Genomic DNA, 22197 nt, shown 5'->3' on the forward strand with positions numbered 1-22197 from the left:
CCCCTTTTGTTTGCGCTTTATCTGGAGCCTTTCTGTTTAAGATTGCTTACAAGGCCAAACATACGTGGTTATAGATTTTTTCAAAGTGAAGTACGGGTTTTGGCATACGCGGACGATATTGCGGTTTTTTGTACGGACCATGAGAGCGTGCAAGAAGTTGTAAAAGAAGCCACTGCTTTTTGCACTGCAAGTGGAAGTGAAATTAGTTGGGCAAAGTGTTTAGGATTTTGGCATGGAAACTGGCAATACGCGCCTGAACTGTTCTCCAGTACGCCAGGCAATTACCTTGGTGTGCCACTAAAGCATTACCGTGAAAGCAAGGAATGTTGGGCCGGGGAAGTTGAGCAAGTGAAAACCCAAACAAACAAATGGGGAGGACATAACTTTTCTATGTTCGCAAGAGCTACCGTTTGCAATATGTTCCTAGTTGCAAAAATTTTTTACATGCTGCAAGTGTTATCTATATCAAGAATTTCTGTTCAAAAACGGCATAGGGTATTTGCCACGTTTGTGTGGGCTTCAACATGGGAGCGTACCAGTCGATGCAACCTTTTTCATACGGTGCATAACGGTGGACTGGGCTTGTCACATTTATACTTAAAGCAGATTGTAACAAGGTTCTTTTTTTTGCGCGAACAAAGCGATGTTTTTCTCAGAACGGTAATCCAAGTGCGATTGCGTGATTCACTGCCGGAATATGTAGTTTCGACTATGTCTACAGGGACAATGGCTCTAAGTGCTTTTCTTCGCGAAGTTGTCGCGTCCTTCCAAATAGTGAAGGCGAGATTTTCAAATGAGTATATGTGTACTGTTACGCGAAAACGGCTTTACAAAGATTTATTGGAAACCTTTTTACCTGTGCCTCTTTATCGCGCTGTATATGCTTTGGGTCCGGAGCGGGACGTGTTGAAGAGAGTGAAAAGAATGCCCATCAGATCGTCCGCTAAATCTTTCTTTTTTCAATTGCATACCGGAACTCTTCCGGTGAAGCCATGGCTGGAAAGCAAAGGCCTTTTCGTGCCTTGGTCTGCTGACTGTTTAATTTGCAAAAAGCTGGAATCCATAGAGCATATTTTCGTTGATTGTCACGATGCGGTTTTTTTGTGGGAAGTGCTACAGCGTACTATTAAAAAGGACTTACCAATACCGCCGTTTGGCATACGCTACCTTCCATGCGCCCAGCCAGGAGAAGTGCTCAGTGATTTAATAATGGTCTTGTGTATGCACAGCATATGGGGAACGCGGATGGATGTTCGCCATGAGCATGTTGTCGTACACTTAGCCCATCAGTATTTTGTTGAAAGTGTAATGTACACGCGTGATGTTTTCGGAGGGCAATCTGAATCCCCGGAATGGCTGCCAGTCTTGGACAAGCTCATGTCACTTAATCCATTCTATCACAAGAAACCTACCAGAAAGTGACTTGTGTTTTTAATCCTATGCGACTTTTCATCGTTCTGTGTAGTTGCCAAGTCGGTAATAAAGAAAAAAAAAGAATGCTCGTTAGTATAGTGGCCAGGATTCCACTTCCGGCTTCGCTAGCGAACGGACGTGAGCATCATGGGCTCCGTAGGAGCGGTTACAGCGGCCCAACTGGGTCGCGGAAACAGGTTTTCTTGCTCAGGTGACCAAGCTTACAAAGTTATTTTGCCCCGGCTTCCAACAGGTCGTATTGTATGTAATACTCTTTTTTTGCACGCCGATGTGAGAGCGAGACCATACAAGGTCGAGAATTTTCGCGACGCACTGGCACAGTTGGGACTGCTCCCCGAGAATATCGCCTTGGGGGCGTACCAAATGAATCACGTTTGGGCCATCACGTTCAAGAGTGACGATGGAATGAAGCAGCTGCTGTCTTGCCGTGAACTAGCCGTGAAAGACCGTCGGTGCATTGTTGTTGACCCTGGTGACCAGGATGTTAGAATGAAAATCCACTGGATTTTATACAACGTTCCTGAGGAAGATGTGCGGACTGCCCTGGCTCCCTACGGCACAGTCACAGAAATTGCCAAGGAACGCTGGCGCGTACAAGGCGTGCTGGACAAAGGCTCCTCAACACGGTCAGTGTCCTTGAAGTTGAAGCCTGGTGTGACAATTGATGATTTGCCGCACCAGCTGCGCATTGCTGGAGAACAGGTTCTCATAGTCATTTCCGGCAGAGCTCCACTTTGCCTGAGGTGCCATACCACAGGACATGTCTGACGAGAGTGCAAAGTTCCTCGTTGTACGCTATGCCGCCGCTTCGGACATCTTGAAACTGAATGTGTCATCATCATCATCATCATCATCATCATCATCAGCCTGATTATACCCACTGCAGGGCGAAGGCCTCTCCCATATTTCTCCACTTAACCCGGTTCTGTGCTAGCTGCATCCACTTGACCCCTGCGAACTTCTTAATCTCATCCGCCCACCTAACTTTCTGCCGCCCCCTGCTACGCTTTCCTTCCCTTGGAATCCAGTTTGTTACCCTCAGCGACCATCGGTTATCCTCTCTTCGCACTACATGTCCTGCCCATGTCCATTTCTTCTTCTTAATTTCCACTAGAATGTCGGTAACTTGAGTTATTTCTCTGACCCACTCTGCCCGCTTTCTATCTCTTAATGTTACCCCTACCATTTTTCGTTCCATAGCCCTCTGGGTTGTCCTCAACTTATGTAGAACTCTCTTGGTTAGCCTCCACGTTTCAGCCCCATAGGTGAGTACAGGCAAGATGCAACTGTTGTATACTTTCCTCTTGAGCGATACCGGTAAGCTGCTAGTCATAATCTGCGAGTGCTTGCCAAATGCGCTCCATCCCAATCGTATTCTTCTTGTTATTTCCTTTTCATGGTCCGGATCTGCGGTTACTACCTGTCCTAAGTAGACATATTCGCCTACTACTTCCAGTATTTCGCTACCTAATTTAAACTGCTGTTCCTTCCCGAGGCTGTTGAACATTACCTTAGTCTTCTGCATATTGATTTTCAAGCCTACCTTTATACTTTTTCTGTCTAGGTCATCAATCATTATTTGCAGTTATTTATTTGTAGTGGCTGCACAGCAACCATAGTTCTGCATAAAGAAAGTAACAAAATTCCGATAAAGAAAGGTGTTAGGCAAGGAGACACAATCTCCCCAGTAGTATTCACAGCTTGTTTAGAGGAAGTATTCAGAGACTTGGAATCGGAGCAGTTAGGGATAAGGGTAGATGGAGAATACCTCAGTAATCTGCGATTTGCTGATGACATTGCCTTGCTAAGCAACTCGGGGGATGAACTGCAAATAATGATTGATGAATGTGTCAAGACCTATGCAAATGTCACAGGGTCTATAACAAGGCAAGACGCCTCGGAGCTCGTCATGGACGAGGTTGAAGCCGAGGAAGCTGCGAGTACCGAATCGAGCACACCGCAGTCAAATGCCAAGGATACGGATGCCACTGGGGGCGGGGCAGTAAAGTGTAGTGAAGACCGCGCCTCTGAGCCTGCTCAGGCAGGTGCAGCGGAGACTGGTGGGGCATCAGATCGAGAAGGCAGCCATGGCACTATAAGCATGACAGAAAATGCCGAGTTATCGAAGGAGGTATGAACTACGACCAATCATCCACGAACGTGGCACCAACAGAGAGGACCCATGACAAGGCCTGTGTTGAAGATTCGTGTCTTTCTACCCCCAGCGCCGACGAACCACCTCCCAAAACACCAGGACAGCGTCGGGCGACGCTTCGCCCGAAGCCCAACATCCCGCCGGACAGAAAGCCGGCGACGACTACACCGACGTAGGAAAAATGGCTCGCCCCGAATTGACTCAAGGACGAGGGGAGACTCACGACGGGTCTTCCAGCGAGGGTGTGCTGACGTTCAGTCAGTACATGCCGGACGACCCGCACACCTCTCGAGTGGACTCGAAATTTCTTAAGCGAGAACGTTTCCTGTATTCATCATCTGTGTATAATACGGTAGAAAGTGAACACCGAGCGGTTTGGTTATCTTGTGTTTATCAGCGATATGGCAGCTCAACCTGAAGCAACACTTCGATTTGCTACGCTTAATGTAAGAGGCCTTGCACCGAGGCGATGTCAGTATCAACTGAGTCGCCGCATGCTGGACAGCGATTTGGACGTCATAGCAGTGCAAGAGACTAAGGTCGACAGTGAAGCTTAGACAAACCGCATGGTCGAACCGTTTAGAATTCGGTACAGTGTATGTGTATGCCATTCTGTTGGTACATCGGGAGGGTGTGCTATCTTCATCCGCAATTCTTTAGGTATTGTTGAAGAATCTGTTGTAGTGTGTAATACTGGACGTTTTGTTATGTGTGACTTTTCATATCTTGATTTACAGTGACGCGTACTGTGTGTGTATGCCGCAAATAAGGAAAATGAGCTCAAAGCATTCTTCAAAAATATTGAACCTTATTTGAATTCTACCAGATATACGATCCTTCTTGGGGATTTCAATTGCGTGTGTATGCCCGAGGACAGAGCTACTAACGCGATCATTCGGGATCAAAGTTCGTTGCTTTTGAGCTCAATCATCCAAGAGCACAATCTCGAAGACGTTGGGAGTGCTCTGTCAGAAGGAATCCGTCCTCAGTTCACGCACTTCCAACAAGCCAGCCACGCACGACTCGACAGAGCTTATGTGTCGGTTATCTTGGTGCCAATGATTAGTGAATACTTGGTTAAAAGCATCGCATTCAGCGACCATTGCATGGTGATGTTTACAGTAGGAACTAAGCCCAAGAGGTCTAATTTCAACTGGAACCTTTCAAAACTAAATGTAAAGCTGCTTAGTGATGGAAGTTTCGCGCGTACAGTACAAGAAAAACTTGATAGTTTGTTTATGGGCGACAATAGGGACGTTATAGAGAAATGGGAGCGTTTCAAAGAAGAAATAAAAATGAGCGCAATCGAAAGAGCGTGTGCACTATCACATAACGAGAAAAGGGAGGAAAAAGAACTTCAAAGCCGATTAAATTCACTTCTGCGGCTAGAAAACGCACAGCCAGGCCAGTTTGCATCAGAAATAAAAGAAACAAAAAATAGACTAGAACTGATAGATAAGGAAAAATACGAAGGTGCTATCATACGCGCACGCGCAGAGCGGTTGTGGCTAGGTGAGTCGCCAACAAAGCGGTCCCTATGTGACGAAAAACGATATGCCGTCAAGAGTGAGATTAAAGAGATAGTCTACCAGGGAAAAATAACTCGCGATTTCAAGACTATTCAGCGCGCGTTTGTTGATTATTATGAAGAACTGCTGGGTCACGAGGCAAACTTTGCAAGAAGGCTTTGAGTCAGAATTTTTGTCGCTGTTGCCAATACTAGGGGATGAAGTTAAGCTTAACCTAGAAGCACCCATTAGCGTTATTGAAATCGAGCGTGCTATTGACGAGTTGAGCTCTGGAAAGGCACAGGGACCAGACGGGCTTGGCGCAGCTTTCTACAAAGCCTTCAAGAGTGATGTGGCGTATATGTTGCACCGAATAATTCAAGAAATGTATGAAACCCACATGATGCCCCCGTCTTTCCGAAAAACCCACATTATTCTCATACCGAAGAGTGACGATCCCACCAGGCGACAATCAGTAAAAGCTTATAGGCCCATAAGTCTCACAAATGTAGACTATAAAATTTTCATGAAGGTTTTAGGACGAAGATTGCAGAATGTAATAAAGTCTATTGTTGGCCCGCACCAAACGTGCGGAATAAAAGGTCGAACGATACATACAAACATTCATGTAGCACGTAGTATTTTAGAATGCTGTGATTCAATTGAGAAACCTGTAGCCATGTTGCAATTAGACATGGAAAAAGCCTTTGACCGCGTTAGTCACCATATCTTGTTTTCTATCCTTGAACATGTGAATGTTGGCCGCGTTCTTTTTGATGGTGTTAAAATGGCATATGCTGGTTGTACGGCAAACATCATTATTAATAAGCAAATCAGTGAAAGCATTACTGTTCGTTCTTCAGTTAGACAAGGATGCCCTTTGTCGCCGTTGTTGTCTGCCCTCTATCTCGAACCATTCTGTCTAAAAATTATGTCAAATGAGAATGTGCATGGCTTTGCGATATTGTCCACTGAAGTTAAAATCCTTTCTTACGCGGATGACATTGCAATCTTCTGCGCAGATAAAGATAGCGTAACAGAAGCAGTGAAAAAGGCGACTAGGTTATGCAAAGTCTCAGGAAGCGTGATAAACTGGGAAAAGTGCTTCGGCTTTTGGCATGGTAGCTGGGAATCTGCGCCTATCATGCACGAAGGCTTTAACTGGCAATGCCACCTGTTAAATATTTGGGAGTTCCGCTAAACGATTATAAAGAACCAGCAAAGTACTGGGAAGCAGAAATTGAATGTGCGCGTGAAAATACACGCAAATGGGGTGGCCGAGATGTTTCTATTTTTACTAGAGCCACAGTATGCAACCTGTTTCTAGTGGCCAAAGTTTGGTATGTGCTTCAGGTATTGTGTATGTAACGAACCAGTGTCCAGCGATTGCACCGAGTGTTTGCCGTGTTTATTTGGGGGTCGAGTTGGGAGAGGACAAGCCGCACAAATCTTTTTCGATCTGAAAAGCGGTGACCTGGGTTTGGCTCATTTGTTCGTTAGGCAACTTATGTCGAGATTTATGTTCCTTCGGGACCAAAAAGACACTTTCTTGCGGACAGTAATGCAACTGTGGCTGGGTGAGGCACTGCCAGGCTTCGTTGTATCATCCAGCCCTGTTAGACACATGGGGTAAGATGTTTCCTCTGGGAGGTTGTTCGAGCTTTTAAATTTTTGAAAGCCCGCTTTTCAGTGCAGTACCTTACTGAAGTATCGAGGAAAGAACTTTACAAAGCACTCATTGATACTGTGTTACCTGTTCCTGTCTACCGGGCCATGTACAGTGTAGGTCAAGGTAAAAATGTGCTGAAAAGAGTAAAGAGGATGCCTGTGCGGGCCTCGGTTAAAACATTCTTTTTTCAGTTGCACAGTAGCACTCTACCAGTGAAGCCCTGGCTTCAAGAAAAGGGTATTTTTGTCCCATGGTCCGTAAATTGCCTAATTTGTAGAACACCGGAGACGATAGATCACATGCTCCTTCATTGTACAGACTCGGTATTTCATTGGGACATCTTACAACGAACGGTTAAAAAGTTGCTCCCGATATCGCCATACGGAATACAATTTCTACCTGTAGAGAGTGGGGACGATATACCATATGACATGTTCATGCTTCTCAGCCTACACAGTATTTGGAGAAATCGGATGGCTTCCAGGCATGCAGACGTGACTGTACTCCCCGTCAGGGAGTACTTTATCGAAAGCATGTCTTATATAAGAGATGTGGTTAGGGCCCAAAATGAGCCCCCCGAGTGGTTGTCAGTAATTGACGACCTTGTACAGCTTAAACGCTTTTAATCCTGTTGCGTGAGCGAGGCAGATTTCCGCTCTTTTTTGCATTCTGCGCCATTTCAGATCAGCGCTGCCGTTTCTCCTGCGCCTCCTCGTTAGTATAGTGGCCAGCATCCCCGCCTGTCACGCGGGAGACCGGGGTTCGATTCCCCGACGGGGAGCTTAGTTTTTGTTTCTTTTTTGCATTCTGCGCCATTTCAGATCAGCGCTGCCGTTTTCCCTGCGCCTCCTCGTTAGTATAGTGGCCAGTATCCCCGCCTGTCACGCGGGAGACCGGGGTTCGATTCCCCGACGGGGAGTTTAGTTTTTGTTTCTTTTTTGCATTCTGCGCCATTTCAGATCAGCGCTGCCGTTTTCCCTGCGCCTCCTCGTTAGTATAGTGACCAGAATCCCCGCCTGTCACGCGGGAGACCGGGGTTCGATTCCCCGACGGGGAGCTTAGTTTTTGTTTCTATTTTGCATTCTGCGCCATTTCAGATCAGCGCTGCCGTTTCCCCTGCGCCTCCTCGTTAGTATAGTGGCCAGAATCCCCGCCTGTCACGCGGGAGACCGGGGTTTGATTCCCCGACGGGGAGTTTAGTTTTTGTTTCTTTTTTGCATTCTGCGCCATTTCAGATCAGCGCTGCCGTTTTCCCTGCGCCTCCTCGTTAGTATAGTTGCGGGATTCTGCTTCCGGCCACGCCAGTGAACGGACGCAGGATGCAGGGCTCCTCAGGAGCGGCTTCAGCGGCCATGTCAGGCCGCGGTAACAGGACTGCGGAACAGGACAATACTTTCCAGGTTGTTTTGCCTGCACTGCCAACAGGTCGGTTTGTTTTGAATACCGTTTTTTTGCATGCCGATATCAGGGCCCGGCCGTACCGGGTGGAAGATTTCCGGGATGCTTTGGCGCAACACTCGCTAATCCCCGACGTTATCGCAATGGGGGCGTATCGGATGAGCCACGTCTGGGCCGTCACTCTCAGAGATACTGAAGCGGTGAACAAGATTGTAAGTGTAAGTGAGCTGTGTGTAAAAAACGGTCGCTGCTTGGTGATTGACCCGGCGAACCAGGACGTGCGACTCAAACTTCACTGGCTGCTACACAACGTGCCAGACGAGGATGTTCGTGCTGCATTTGCGCCGTACGGAAAGGTGTCTGAGGTTTCCCGGGAGCGCTGGCGTGTTAAAGGTATGGTAGAAAAGGGCTCCATCACTAGACTCGTCACCCTGAAGCTGAAAGCTGGCTTGAAGCTCGACGACCTTCCGCATCAGTTGAATGTTAGCGGAGAGCTGGCGCTAGTGATTGTGCCAGGCAGACCCCCGTTTTGCCTACGCTGCCGGAGTACGGGTCACATCCGCAAAGAGTGCCGGGTTCCTCGCTGCGGAACCTGTCGACGGTTCGGGCATGAAGACAGCCAGTGCGCACGAACCTACGTTAGCATTGCCGGACCTGGGACCAGCGAAGATTCGTCCGAGTTAATTATGGACGAGGCGGATGCGGAGGCGGCTGCTGACATTAGAGGTCAGTCAACGAAACAGGACGCGCCTTCCATGACGGTTTTAAAGAAGAATAAAGTGACGGTCTCTAATGAACAGAATGAAACTCGGCATGTCTTGAACGTTCCATCCCAGGACCATGAAAGCGCGTCAAAGGAAGCGTCAGAAGACGTAATCAAATTTTCTGATGCTGAGGACCATCTCAGTACCGAGCCTTCCTGTACTGATGCCATGGAGGTTGGGCAGGAGACAGCAGCCTTAATTGCCGCGAAACGTCCGCACGAAGAAAGCGTCGAGGAGACTCAGCTGCCAGGCGGTGTTTGTGGTGAGCCGCCTCCGAAAACTGCGGGCATCCGAAGAGCAACTTTGCGACCGAAGCCGAACTTCTCGGCCGACACGCGGCAGGCGGGGAAACCGCCTCCGTAGTTTTGTGGTGTCCTGAACGATTTGTGGGTCGGCTGCCTACCGACCAGCGTCAGGAACATTCTGCAACCAAAAGGGACGTGTGGGGAAAAAAAAATGAAAGACGGTGCTTGGACTTCGTTTGAATGCAGCCCGGTGTTCTGCTGGGAGGACATTACATGCACACATACGCCGCTGTTCTTCAGAAGCGGAGGCCACGCAACCATGAACGTAGGCACCATGCTGGTACGGGCGTCTCTTTCTAATTCATGACTCTTAAGCTTAATTTGCCGCTACACGTAGCTACTTTGAATGTCAGAGGGCTGGGAGTGAAAAGGCGACAATGCCAGCTCAGTCGCCTCCTTTTGGATAATGATATAGATATATCAGCTGTGCAAGAGTCAAAGATTGAGAGCCAAGAAAGCACTGACCGTATGGTGGCCTCTTTTCAAGCAAACGTTTAGGTGTGTATGCCATTCTGTTGGTGTATCGGGTGGATGCCTTTTATTTATACGTAACACGCTGGGAGTAAGCGTAGAGTCCGTTTTTGCCTGTCCAAGTGGTCGGCTTTTGATTACTGATTTTACCTACTGTAATTTATGCTGGCGTGTTGTGTGTGTGTATGCTCCCAATTCAAAATGCGAACGTGAATCGTTTTTTGAGTCTATTGAATTGTGGCTGAAGACTGACAAAATCTTGATTGTACTTGGTGACTACAACTGTGAGTGCTCAGCTGTGGACCGAGCGGCAAAGTGTAAACCTCGAACAGACAGAAGCTCCGACCTGTTGAATGCACTTGTGCATGAGTATGGCCTTGAGGATGTTGGCAGTGTGTTCTCCACTGGAAACCAGCCAGAGTTCACGCACCTTCAGCGAGATAGCCATGCTAGATTGGACAGGGTGTATGCCTCGGTTGATCTTGTTTCCCTATGTACTGCATATGAGGTCAAGCATGTGTCTTTTAGTGATCATCGTCTCGTGAGTGCAGTGTTTTGTAGGAAAGGAAAGATATCGCGCTTTAACTGGCACTTATGGAAACTGAATGCCAAGCTTCTCGTCGATGAAGAGTTCCTTATGGAAGTTAAGACCGAGTTTGAAACACGTCTGGCTATGCGACCAGTAAGTTTCGCAGTGGAATGGGACAGCTTCAAAGAGTGGGTCAAAATGAAATCCATAGAAAAGAGCAGTAAGGTGCGGCATAAAGAGAAAGAAAAAGAAAAAGAACTGAATGAACAACTCCAGTTTCTTTTGAGCATGGAAAGTTCAGTGCCAGGGCATTTCGCCAGTAAAATACGAGAGATAAAAAGTGAGTTGGAAACAATCGACAGTGAAAGGTACACAGCGGCTGTTATACGTGCAAGGGCTGAAAAACTTTGGGCTGGAGAAGTAATGACAAAACGAGCGCTAGCAGACGAGAAAAGATACGCCTGCCAGAAAGAAATAAGGAGTATAAGATATGCCGGCCATATCACTGAAGATGCTAAAGATATTCAACGTGCTGTAACAGTGCCCTTCAAAGAACTGCTTAGCGCTAAGCTTGAGACTGTAGGCGGCTTTCGAACAGATTTTCTAAGACTGATGCCTGCACTGGATGACGAAAGTAAAGCGTGCCTAGAAACACCGGTAACGTTGCAGGAGATACTATCTTCAATAGATGACCTGACACCTGGGAAGGCCCCTGGGCCGGATGGTCTAAGCGCCGCATTCTTTAAAACTTTTCAGCAGTATGCGGCTCAGTTTATGCTCTGTGTAATCACTGAAGCTTATGAACGTATTACTGTTCCATTGTCTTTCTCTACATCGCACATTGTTCTAATACCCAAGACAGATGATCCGGAGAAACGACAGTTGGTGGGGTCATATCGACCGATAAGCCTCACCAATGTTGACTATAAGGTGTACATGAAGGTTTTAGCAAAAAGACTGCAAAGCGTAATAAAAGCATTGGTTGGGCCTCATCAAACGTGCGGCATCAAGGGTCGATCCATTGCCACGAATATACATGTCGCAAGAACCGTACTATAATGTGTTGATGCACTCGGTGGTCAGATAGCCATGATGCAGTTAGATTTGGCGAAAGCCTTTGACCGTGTTTCTCACGAAATTCTTTCTTCCATTTTGGAGCATTCTAACCTTGGAAAAGTCATAGTGGAGGGTGTTAAAATGGCTAATGCGAACTGCACGACCCGTATTATTGTGAATGGTGCGCTGACTGACAGCATCGCAGTACGGTCATCAGTAAGGCAGGGCTGCCCGCTCTCACGCCTGCTTTTTGCACTGTATTTAGAGCCACTTTGCTTGGCTATCATTGATAGCGATCGCATTTTAGGATTCAAGCTGCAATCAGCACACGTGAAAATGCTAGCATACGCTGATGACATTGCAGTCTTTTGTGCAACTAGAAAGAGCATCTGTGAAGTCACTGGTGTCGTCCAAACATTTTGTGATCAAACCGGATGCAAGATCAATTGGGAGAAATGCTCTGGGTTTTGGCACGGTGATTGGGACGTGACACCTGATTTCTTCTGTAAGCTGCGATGGTCTGCTTTCCCAACACGTTATCTAGGCGTGCCTTTGAAATGTTATCAAGATCCCAATGTGCACTGGGTGGAAGAAAGATCCAGAGTGAAAGAAAAAGCGGATGCGTGGCAAGGAAGGCAACTGTCAATGTTTTCGCGCGCTTCTATTTGCAATGTTTTTCTTATTTCGAGGCTGTGGTACCTCATGAATGTGTTGTGTTTCTCACGAACCTCAATTCAGAAAATGCACTGCGTTTTTGCTGTTTTTATTTGGGCATCCACATGGGAAAAAACCGCCCGGACGAATTTGTTCATTTCTGTTTAAAGGGGCGGGCTTGGCCTTGCACATCTGTTCTTGCATCAGGTGGTCTCGCGATTTATATTCCTCCGTGATCAAAAAGATACCTTTCTAAGCACTGTGATGCAAGTGCGAGTGCAGAGGCTGCTCCCTGAATGGATTGTGTCATGTGAAAACATGCCTGGTACTGTGACTGGCTATCTGCGCGAGGTTGTTTTTTCGTGCAAGTTGCTAGAAGTGCGGTTTTCTTTTGATTATCTCACCAATGTTCCCAGAAAAAAACTGTATAAAGATCTCATTGACGTGATGCTGCCGGTGCCTGTTTACCGGGCATTACACTGTGGAGGCCCAGGGCAGGACGTTTTGAAAAGAGTTAAGAAGATGCCCGTGAGGCCATCAACTAAAACGTTCCTTTTCAAACTTCACTCCAACACGCTCCCCGTTAAAACCTGGTTGAATGAAAAAGGTATCTTCGTCCCATGGACAACAAATTGCCTGTTGTGCAAAAAACCGGAAACAATTGAACACATTTTCTTACAGTGTTGGGATGCTGTCTTTCTATGGGACGTCCTCCAAAGGACAATATAAAAAGGAACTTCCATTAACTCCTCAGGGTATAAGATTCCTACCAGTGCAGAACGATGATGCACCTTATGATTTATTTATGCTTCTTGGCCTCCATAGTTTGTGGAAAACACGATTGCAGGTGCGTCATGCAGATATAGATACACGATCTGCGCGTGAAAACTTTATTGAAAGTGCTGTGTATATACGCGAAACTTTCAGGATGCAGCAGGATCCGCCACAATGGCATTCTCTGTTTGATGAGTTGATGCACTTGAGCAGATTTCAGCCGCGTACGCGTTAGCTCAAGTGTAGTTGACGTGTTTTATCATGTTTTTTTGGTTTGTGTTTCACGGTAGTAAAGAAAAAAAAAGTTAGTATAGTTGCCAGTATCCCCGCTTGTCACGCGGGAGACCGGGGTTCGATTCCCAGACGGGAAGCTTAGTTTTGTTTCTTTTTTTTTGCATTATGCGCCATTTCAGATCAGCGCTGCCGTTTCCCCTGCGCCTCCTCGTTAGTATAGTGGCTAGTATCCCCGCCTGTCACGCGGGAGACCGGGGTTCGATTCCCCGACGGGGAGCTTAGTTTTTATTTCTTTTTTGCATTCTGCGTCATTTCAGATCAGCGCTGCCGTTTCCCCTGCGCCTCCTCGTTAGTATAGTGGCCAGTATCCCCGCCTGTCACGCGGGAGACCGGGGTTCGATTCCCCGTCGCAGAGCTTATAGTTTTTATTTCTTTTTTGCATTCTGCGCCATTTCAGATCAGCGCTGCCGTTTCCCCTGCGCCTCCTCGTTAGTATAGTGGCCAGTATCCCCGCCTGTCACGCGGGAGACCGGGGTTCGATTCCCCGACGAGGAGCTTAGTTTTTCTTTTTTGCATTCTGCGCCATTTCAGATCAGCGCTGCCGTTTTCCCCGCGCCTCCTCGTTAGTATAGTGGCCAGTATCCCCGCCTGTCACGCGGGAGACCGGGGTTCGATTCCCCGACGGGGAGCTTAGTTTTTATTCCTTTTTTGCATTCTGCGCCATTTCAGATCAGCGCTGCCGTTTTCCCTGCGCCTCCTCGTTAGTATAGTGGGATTCCACTTCCGGCCACCGAGCGTGACGGACGTGTTATCATGAGCTCCGGTGGAGCGGTGTCAGCGGCCCGAGAGGGCCGCGGAAACAGGTTTTTTGCTGGTGATGCCCAGGATTATCAAGTTGTGCTGCCGCAATTGCCAACAGGTGCGTGCGTTTTGAATACCGTCTTTCTTCACGGCGATTTGAAAGCCAGGCCTTTTCGTGTGGAAGATTTTCGCGACACGCTGGTCCGTCTCGGAATGCTCCCTGAGGTGCTAGCTTTGGGGGCGTTCCAGATGAACCATGTGTGGGCGGTCACCTTTAACAGCCCAGATGCGACAAGCAAAATTTTGGAAGCTAGCGAGGTTAAAGTGAAAGGAAAACGGTGCCTTGTCATCGACCCGGCTAACCAGGATGTGCGGCTGAAGCTCTACTGGGTGCTTCATAACGTCCCTGACGAAGATATTCGTGTGGCACTAGCCCCATACGGCAAAGTAACTGACCTGTCTCGGGAGTGCTGGCGCGTTCAGGGTATGGCAGACAAAGGTTCCTCTACCCGCACTGTAGGCCTCAAGATAAAGCCCGGTGTGACACTGGAGGACTTGCCTCACCAAATACGCATTTCTGGAAGTACGGCACTACTAGTCGCACCGGGGCGCCCGCCGTTATGTCTGAGATGCAATAGCCGAGGGCACATCAGGAGGGAGTGTAAAGTGCCTCGCTGTGCCATGTGCAAGCGATACGGCCATGAAGAAGCTATGTGCTCTAGGTCGTATGCCAATGTAGCAGGTATCAGAGCGGGCAACAAAGTCCAGGAAGAACATCTCATGGACCAAGTGGACGCAGAGGAAGCAGCTGGAGGAGGGGGCGTGCCACCTACTGCAGACAAGGATGCCGCACTTGCTTCTGAAACAGAGGGACCAGTTAATGTGCAAACAAAGAGTATATCGGAAGCTTCTCCTGCGGCGGAAAACGCTGCGGACGAGAATGGTGGAAATAGGAGCGAAGCTCCTTGTGCATCGCCTGGGAAAACTCAGGAAAGAGAAGACGCCGTGATGTCAACCATGCCTACAACAACGAAACGACTTCACGCCGACAGCAGCAACGATTCACACGGCAAAGGACACGAACCCAACGAGGAGCCACCAGTGAAAGCTCTGCCCAACCGAAGGCCGTCTTTGAGAGTGGCACCCAAAATTCCGCCCGAGCCGAGACCCCAGCAAAAACCGTCGGTGATGCCACCGACGTGATCCCCAGCCAAGTGAGTGTCGGAGCCGCCAACGAGCGATGGCTAAGGCAGGGACAGCTTCTCGCGGCGATTTAAAAAACGCCGTGTCTGTGAACTGTAGGCTGCAAAAGACTGTGCAAGGGGGAGAAAATGAGATTTCGATCCGGGGCTCCAAAATCGAAGGTAACACCATGCGGTTCGGGAGCTCCTTGAGAAAAAAATGGCAGTGAGCATAGAAACAAGTTTGCATGTGGCCACGCTGAATGTGCGCGGCTTGTCCACTCGGAGAAGACAATATCAACTAAGTCGGCTTTTCATGGAAAACAACCTCGACGTCATTGCTATTCAAGAGACAAAAGTTGAAAGTGAGGAAGCAACAAACCGCATGGTGGAACGTTTCAGAGCACCTTATAATGTGTGCATTTCGCACGCTACTGGCACAGCGGGTGGCTGTGGCCTTTTTGTTAAGAAGTCCTTGGAAGCAACCATTGAAAGTGTTTATACTTGTGGCAGTGGCCGTCTAATAGTGTGTGACTTTATACTGCAAAGTAACAAGTTTAGAGTCATTTGTTTATACGTTCCAAATAAGGCGGGTGAACGCAAAATGTTTTTCGAGTCAGTTGAGCGCCACATAAACACAGATCAAATGATCATCGTAATGATGGGTGATTTTAATTGTGTGTGCCGAACCGAAGACCGAACTAGGCAGGCGTCTGTTCGAGATTCGAGTTCGTTGTTTTTGAACGAGCTGGTTGACGACCGCGGACTAGAAGATGGGTTATTTATGTCGAATTCAACATCACAATGGTTTACCCATCACCAGCGAGGCAGCCTCGCCAGACTGGATCGAATTTATGTATCTGCAAAAGTAGTACCTGTGTGCACCGAGTATGGTGTTAAAAACGTTTCTTTCAGTGACCACAGTTTGGTCATGGTGATGCTGGGTCCGAGAAAACCGCCCAAATTCAACTGGGATCTGTGGAAATTCAACGTACAGATTCTCGATGATGAATCATTTGTTAAAAAAATTCAAAGAAAAATTGACGACTTGCTTGTTCGTAGGCAGGAAAGCTACAGTGAGGCATGGGAACTGTTTAAACAACAGGCGAAAATGATTGCGATCGAAAGTGCCGGTGTAATGAGTAAAAACAAAAAGAAGAAAGAAAATTAGTAGTCCGGCCGCCGTTAGTAGTCCGGCCGCCGTAGCGAACGGACGTCTTATGTTGGGCTGCGTTGGAGTGGGTACAGCGGTATATCTGGCCGCGGAAACAGGCTTTTTGTTTCGGACAGTGATGATCAGGTTGTACTGCCAAGTTTGCCTACAGGGCTATTTGTTGAAACTACTGTTTTTTTGCACGGTGACATCAGGGCCCGCCTATACCGGGTGGAATACATTCGTGATGCGCTTGCTCCCCTTTCGCTCATGCCGGATGTTATCACCCTGGGGGCGTACCGCATGATCACGTCTGGGCCGTGACCTTCAAGGACGCTGACTCGATGAAGAGGATACTTCGCTTTGCAGAGCTGCCGGTTAAAGGTGCTCGGTGTCTCGTCATCGATCCTACTAACCGAGACGTCCGAATGAAGGTACACTGGTTGCTTCACAGTGTACCAGACGAAGACCTGCGGCTCGCCTTTGCTGCTTTCGGGAAGGTGACAAATGTTGCAAAGGAGAAGTGGAGAGCACAGGGCGTGTCGGATAAGGGTTACACAACAAGATTTGTGACACTCAAGTTGAATCCATGTGTCAAGCTCGACGACCTTCCGCATCAGGTGAGCGTCAGTGGCGAATTGGCTCTAGTGGTAGTGCCTGGCAGGGCCCCGCTTTGCCTGCGCTGTAAAGGTACAGGTCACATACGGCCTGAGTGCAGCATTCCGCGATGCAGCTCTTACCGTCGGTTCGGACACGAAGAGAGTCAGTGCACTCGCACATACGCAAGCGTCACTGGTCCCGGCAAAAGCGATGAAGCGTCCGAGCTGTACATGGATGAGGCGGACGCTGACGAGACTTCGAAAGCAGGAAAAGGACCAGCGGTCAAGGAAGTATTGCAGCCTAATCTTCAAGTCCTTGTGCCGCAGAAGCCTAGTGTTCACGCTAGCCCACCGAGCAAATCAATAGTTACCGACCAAGAGGAATCTGCGTTGGATCACGCGACGAACGATGACGAATCGAACATCGAGGGCGCCGAAGCAACCGCAATGGACGTTATTCAGGGAGCAGCTGGCGTCGGTGCCGGTATACTGCCCGGAAAGCGGCCGCGTGACCAGAAAGATACCGAGAGTGAGCAACTAGACGGCAGTGGCAGCGGGGAGCCGCCACCAAAAACAACCGGGAGGAGACGGCCGCCCGTCAAACCGCGGCCGAACCCAAACGTCCCGTCCGAGCCAAGGCAGGCGGTGAAACCGCCTCCATAATCCTTTGGCCTGTGTGGTCAGGTGGACTCAGTGAAGACGGTGCTGGCTGTGATCTGTACGGCGCCTGCGAAAGACTGGATTGGGGAACGCTGCAAGGAGGCTTTATGCACTGTGAGTTTAGTGTTTTGTTACCCGCCACGAACTCTTATTAGCGGGGCTTTTGTTACTAAACATGGCGGTTAATCTCGATGTAACACTTCGTCTAGCATCTTTAAATGTCCGGGGTTTGGGAGCAAGAAGACGACAAAGCCAGCTGCGACGCCTAATTCTTGAAAATGACCTTGACCTAATCGCTATCCAAGAAACTAAGATTGAAAGCGAAGAACTAACTGATCGTATGGCGTCGTCCTTTTCTTCTTTGTATGACGTATGCGTCTGCCATTCCGTCGGCGCGTCGGGTGGCTGCGTTTCATTATTCGTAAAAGTTTAGGCATCAACGTTGCTTCCGTTGTGGCTTCCCAATGCGGTCGCCTTCTTGTTGTTGACTTTTCGTTTTCGAATTATAGTTATCGTGTTGTCTGTGTTTATGCTCCGAACGCGGTGAGCGACCGCAAAACATTTTTCGAAAGTCTCGAAATGCATCTTAGGTGCGACAAGGTAGTAATATTGATAGGAGACTTCAACTATGTTTGTTTCGCTCAGGACCGCGCAAAAAATTTGCCAGTGAGGGATAAGAGTGCTCAGCTGCTTCACTCTTTAATTAATGAATGTAATCTCAAAGACGTTGGCTATATGTTCTCTTACGACGCACACCCTAAATACACGCATTTTCAAAGGAATAGCCACGCCAGATTAGATCGAATTCATGTCTCTGTTGAACTGGCTTCATTGTGCACAGAGTATGACGTTAAGCCCGTAAGCTTCAGTGACCATTGCTTAGTAATTGGAACATTTGGCAGGAAACAGCGGAGGTCACGATTTAACTGGCACCTGTGGAAATTTAACGTGAAGCTTTTAGAGGACGACAGTTTTGTAAGAGAGACAACGAAAGAACTCGATAAATTACTTTCGACGCAGGCCGAAAGCTATATAGTTGAGTGGGAGGAGCTAAAGCAGAGAGTAAAGCTTTTAGCTATCAAAACTGCAAGTGCAATTCGATATGACGAAAAAAGAAAAGAGAAAGAAATGCACGAGGAGCTTGAGTTTTTGCTTAGCATGGATAGCATCCAGCCGGGAAGATATGCACAAGAAATAAAAGCCTTGAAACGACAACTTGAAAACATTGACACTGAAAAGTATAAGGCGGCAGTGATAAGAGCACGGTCGGAAAAATTTTGGGCGAGGGAGACGCCAACTGAGCGAGCGCTGTCCGATGAGAAACGGCATGCGTATCAAAAGGAAATACGACAAATTGACAACCGAGGTGCTGTAACGTGACCCTGCTACTATCAAAAATACCCTTATAGAACACTACAATGAATTGCTTGGCCGTAAACGCGAAGTCAAAAATGGCTTTCAGGCAGAATTTTTGCGCCAAATGCCAAAACTCGATGATGATTTTAAAACGCGTCTAGAACGACCCATAAGTTTGACAGAAATAGAAAGTGCGATAGACGAGCTTCCAATGGGAAAGTCGCCAGGACCTGACGGGCTTGGCACTGCTTTCTACAAAGAATTTAAAGATTACACAGGCCAGGTTTTGCTTAAAGTGCTAGACGAGTAATACGAGCGTAAGCAGGTTCCACCTTGGTTTTCTACCTCGCACATTGTTTTGATTCCGAAGTATGATGAGCCAGGAAAACGCCTGTTGGTGGGTTCTTATCGGCCGATAAGCCTCACCAACGTGGATAACAAAATATACATGAAAGTGCTGGCGAAAAGGCTTCAAAGTGTAATACCGAGTCTGGTTGGGCCACACCAGACGTGCGGCATTAAAGGTCGAAGCATCGCAACTAATGTGCACGTGGTACGAACTGTTTTGGAGTGTTGTGACGCGATTGGATCTCGAGTGGCAATGATACAGCTGGATCTCGCCAAAGCATTCGATCGCGTTTCGCACGATGCCATGTTCGAAGTATTGGCACACTCAACATAGGGCGAGTGATTGAGGAAGGTGTTCGAATGGTGTATGCGAACTGCACGACACGGATAATTGTGAATGGAGAGCTCACTGACAGCATTCGTGTGCTGTCGTCAGTGAGGCAAGGCTGCCCCCAGTCATCCCTGCTGTTTGCGGCCTACCTCGAGCCTCTCTGTCGGTCTATCATAAACAATGAACGTATAACTGGTTTTATGCTACAGTCAGCATAGGTCAAAATGCTGGCATATGCAGATGACATCGCTGTATTCTGTTCAAGCAGAGAAAGCATTCAAGAAGTTACTGTCCTTGTTGAAAAATTCTACCGACAGACAGGCTGTGAAGTAAATTGGGAAAAAAATGCCGGTTTCTGGCATGGAGACTGGGATGTTAAGCCTGAATACTTTTCTCGTTTGCAATGGTCAAAATTGCCGACCCAGTATTTAGGCGTGCCGCTTGAATCGTACCAAGATCCCACCCTTTTCTGGGCTGGCGAAGCAGAGAGGGCAAAAGAGAAAGCTGATTCATGGCAGGGCAAGCCGTTGTCAATGTTCTCACGCGCTTATGTGTGCAATGTTTTCCTTGTGGCAAAGATATGGTACGTAATGAATGTGCTTTCGGCAACGCGTGTTAGCATTCAAAAAATTATTCGTGCCTTTGCCGTTTTCATGTGGGCATCAACATGGGAAAAGTGCAGCAGAACCAACCTCTTTCTTCCTGTTAAGGCGGGGGGCTTGGGCCTTGTGCATCTCTTTTTGCGACAGGTTGTCTCGCGTTTTTTTTCCTTCGTGATCAAAACGACAAATTCTTGAGGACGGTCATGCAAGTACGACTGTGTAAAATGCTTCCAGAATACGTTGTCTGTTCTGGTGAGAATATGAGTGGCGCTTTAAAAGGGTACATGCGCGAAGTTGTCTTGTCTTTCAGAATGTTGCATGCGCGTTTTTCAATGGAATACTTGAGCAAAGTGTGTAAGAAAAAGCTGTACAAAGATCTTCTGGATGTGACGATACCGTTGACGATTTACCGTGCACCACACCGTGGAGGCCCCGGACAGGATGTCTTAAAGGGTGTGAAAAAGATGCCAGTTAGGCCTTCAATCAAAACGTTTTTCTTTAAGCTACATTCCAACAGATCACCTGTTAAAACCTGGTTACATGAAAGAGGCTTATTCGTTCCCTGGACAACAGACTGTCTCCTTTGCAAAAAACCAGAGACAATCGAGCACGTCTTTCTGGATTGCTGGGACCCAGTCTTCCACTGGGATGTTCTCCAGAGAACACTAAAGACCTTCCGTTAGATCCGTATGGCATACGGTTCCTTCCAGTCGAGAGTGAGGGTATTCCTTTGGATTTAGTCATGGTCTTGGGCCTACACAGCCTGTGGAAAACAAGGATGCAAGTGCAACATGCAGATGTCAACACGCGTTCTGTACGCGAGAACTTTATCGAGAGTGTGCTGCTCCTTAGAGAAACGTACCGGGTGCTTTCTGATCCACCTGACTGGATCAGTGTGCTCGATGAACTGGCTGTCCTCAAGAAATTTTAAACCTTTCGTGGCAGCCGAAGTCTGGTTGTTGCGAGTTTTACGAATAATGTGGATCTTTTTTGAATTGATATGAACTCAAAACAGGCAATAAAGAAAAAAAAAGTGTAGTGGCCAGTATCCCCGCCTGTCACGCGGGAGACCGGGGTTCGATTCCCCGACGGGGAGCTTAGTTTTTGTTTCTTTCTTGCATTATGCGCCATATCAGAACAGCACTTAGCCTCTTCCCTGCGCCTCCTCGTTAGTATAGTGGTCAGTATCCCCGCCTGTCACGCGGGAGACCGGGGTTCGATTCCCCGACGGCGAGCTTAGTTTTTGTTTCTTTCTTGCATTATGCGCCATATCAGAACAGCACTTAGCCTCTTCCCTGCGCCTCCTCGTTAGTATAGTGGCGAGTATCCCCGCCTGTCACGCGGGAGACCGGGGTTCGATTCCCCGACGGGGAGCTTAGTTTTTGTTTCTTTCTTCCATTATGCGCCATGTCAGAACAGCACTTAGCCTGTTCCCTGCGCCTCCTCGTTAGTATAGTGGCGAGCATCCCCGCCTGTCACGCGGGAGACCGGAGTTCGATTCCCCGACGGGGAGCTTAGTTTTTGTTTCTTTCTTCCATTATGCGCAATGTCAGAACAGCACGTATCCTCTTCCCTGCGCCTCCTCGTTAGTATAGTCGTTGCTACTTCCGGCCACCGAGCGTGACGGACGTGTTCATCATGGGCTCCCAAGGAGCGGATTCAGCGGCCCAGCTGGGCCGTGGTATCAGGAGTACGGAAAGGCTTGCCAAGGATTATGAACTGGTTCTACCGCATCTGCCTACAGGTTCGAGTGTTTTGCATACTGTTTTTTTGCATGGCGACATAAAAGCCAGGCCGTACCGGGTGGAGCACTTTCGAGACTCCCTCGCTCGTGTTTCACTTTTGCCGGAAGTGGTTGCCCTCGGGGCATATCAAATGAATCACGTATGGGCGGTAACGTTTAAAGGTGAAGAGGGCAAAACGAAGATTTTGCAAGCCGAAGCTTTTGATGTTAAGGAACACCGATGCGTGGTCATTGACCCCTGTAACCAAGGCATCAGGTTGAAGCTTTTCTGGCTGCTTCACGGCGTGCACGACGATGACGTGCGAGCGGCGTTGGCGGCTTTTGGAAAAGTTACCGAAATATCAAGAGAAAAGTGGAAAGTGCAAGGGTGTGTTGACAAGGCTTCAACGACTCGAACGGTCACGCTGAAGCTAAAAGTGGGCGTAACCATTGAGGACCTGCCGCATCAGCTTCGGGTCGCCGAGGACGTCG

At 48.2% G+C, this 22197-nt stretch overlaps 2 protein-coding genes, 7 non-coding genes and 1 pseudogene across 9 annotated transcripts; all 10 read left to right on the plus strand.

Annotated features, from left to right (window-relative positions):
- Positions 1-345: 345 nt before the first annotated feature.
- LOC146179874 (uncharacterized) lies at positions 346-12952 on the plus strand. Its single transcript, XM_084580283.1, has 4 exons — positions 346-753; positions 6748-7167; positions 10044-10052; positions 12722-12952. The coding sequence occupies exons 1-4, from the start codon at positions 391-393 to the stop codon at positions 12950-12952; spliced, it is 1023 nt and encodes a 340-aa protein (XP_084436409.1). The 5' UTR covers positions 346-390.
- Positions 1561-3571, plus strand: LOC146179875 (uncharacterized; annotated as a pseudogene).
- TRNAD-GUC (transfer RNA aspartic acid (anticodon GUC)) lies at positions 7476-7547 on the plus strand. The gene has a single exon. It is a non-coding gene; the product is annotated as a tRNA-Asp (tRNA).
- TRNAD-GUC (transfer RNA aspartic acid (anticodon GUC)) lies at positions 7614-7685 on the plus strand. Its single transcript has one exon. It is a non-coding gene; the product is annotated as a tRNA-Asp (tRNA).
- A 204-nt stretch (positions 12953-13156) lies between the features above and the next one.
- Positions 13157-13228, plus strand: TRNAD-GUC (transfer RNA aspartic acid (anticodon GUC)). Its single transcript has one exon. It is a non-coding gene; the product is annotated as a tRNA-Asp (tRNA).
- Positions 13229-13434: 206 nt separating this feature from the next.
- Positions 13435-13506, plus strand: TRNAD-GUC (transfer RNA aspartic acid (anticodon GUC)). The gene has a single exon. It is a non-coding gene; the product is annotated as a tRNA-Asp (tRNA).
- Positions 13507-13568: 62 nt separating this feature from the next.
- TRNAD-GUC (transfer RNA aspartic acid (anticodon GUC)) lies at positions 13569-13640 on the plus strand. The gene has a single exon. It is a non-coding gene; the product is annotated as a tRNA-Asp (tRNA).
- Positions 13641-13731: 91 nt separating this feature from the next.
- On the plus strand, positions 13732-14955 carry LOC146179881 (uncharacterized). The gene has a single exon (XM_084580284.1). The coding sequence runs from the start codon at positions 13765-13767 to the stop codon at positions 14953-14955; it is 1191 nt and encodes a 396-aa protein (XP_084436410.1). The 5' UTR covers positions 13732-13764.
- A 6190-nt stretch (positions 14956-21145) lies between these two features.
- On the plus strand, positions 21146-21217 carry TRNAD-GUC (transfer RNA aspartic acid (anticodon GUC)). The gene has a single exon. It is a non-coding gene; the product is annotated as a tRNA-Asp (tRNA).
- Positions 21218-21284: 67 nt separating this feature from the next.
- On the plus strand, positions 21285-21356 carry TRNAD-GUC (transfer RNA aspartic acid (anticodon GUC)). The gene has a single exon. It is a non-coding gene; the product is annotated as a tRNA-Asp (tRNA).
- Positions 21357-22197: the final 841 nt, after the last annotated feature.

This window comes from Amblyomma maculatum, chromosome 9, assembly GCF_055883805.1.
Source record: "Amblyomma maculatum isolate TAMU_Amacu chromosome 9, ASM5588380v1, whole genome shotgun sequence".
NCBI classification, from domain to species: Eukaryota; Metazoa; Arthropoda; class Arachnida; order Ixodida; family Ixodidae; genus Amblyomma; species Amblyomma maculatum.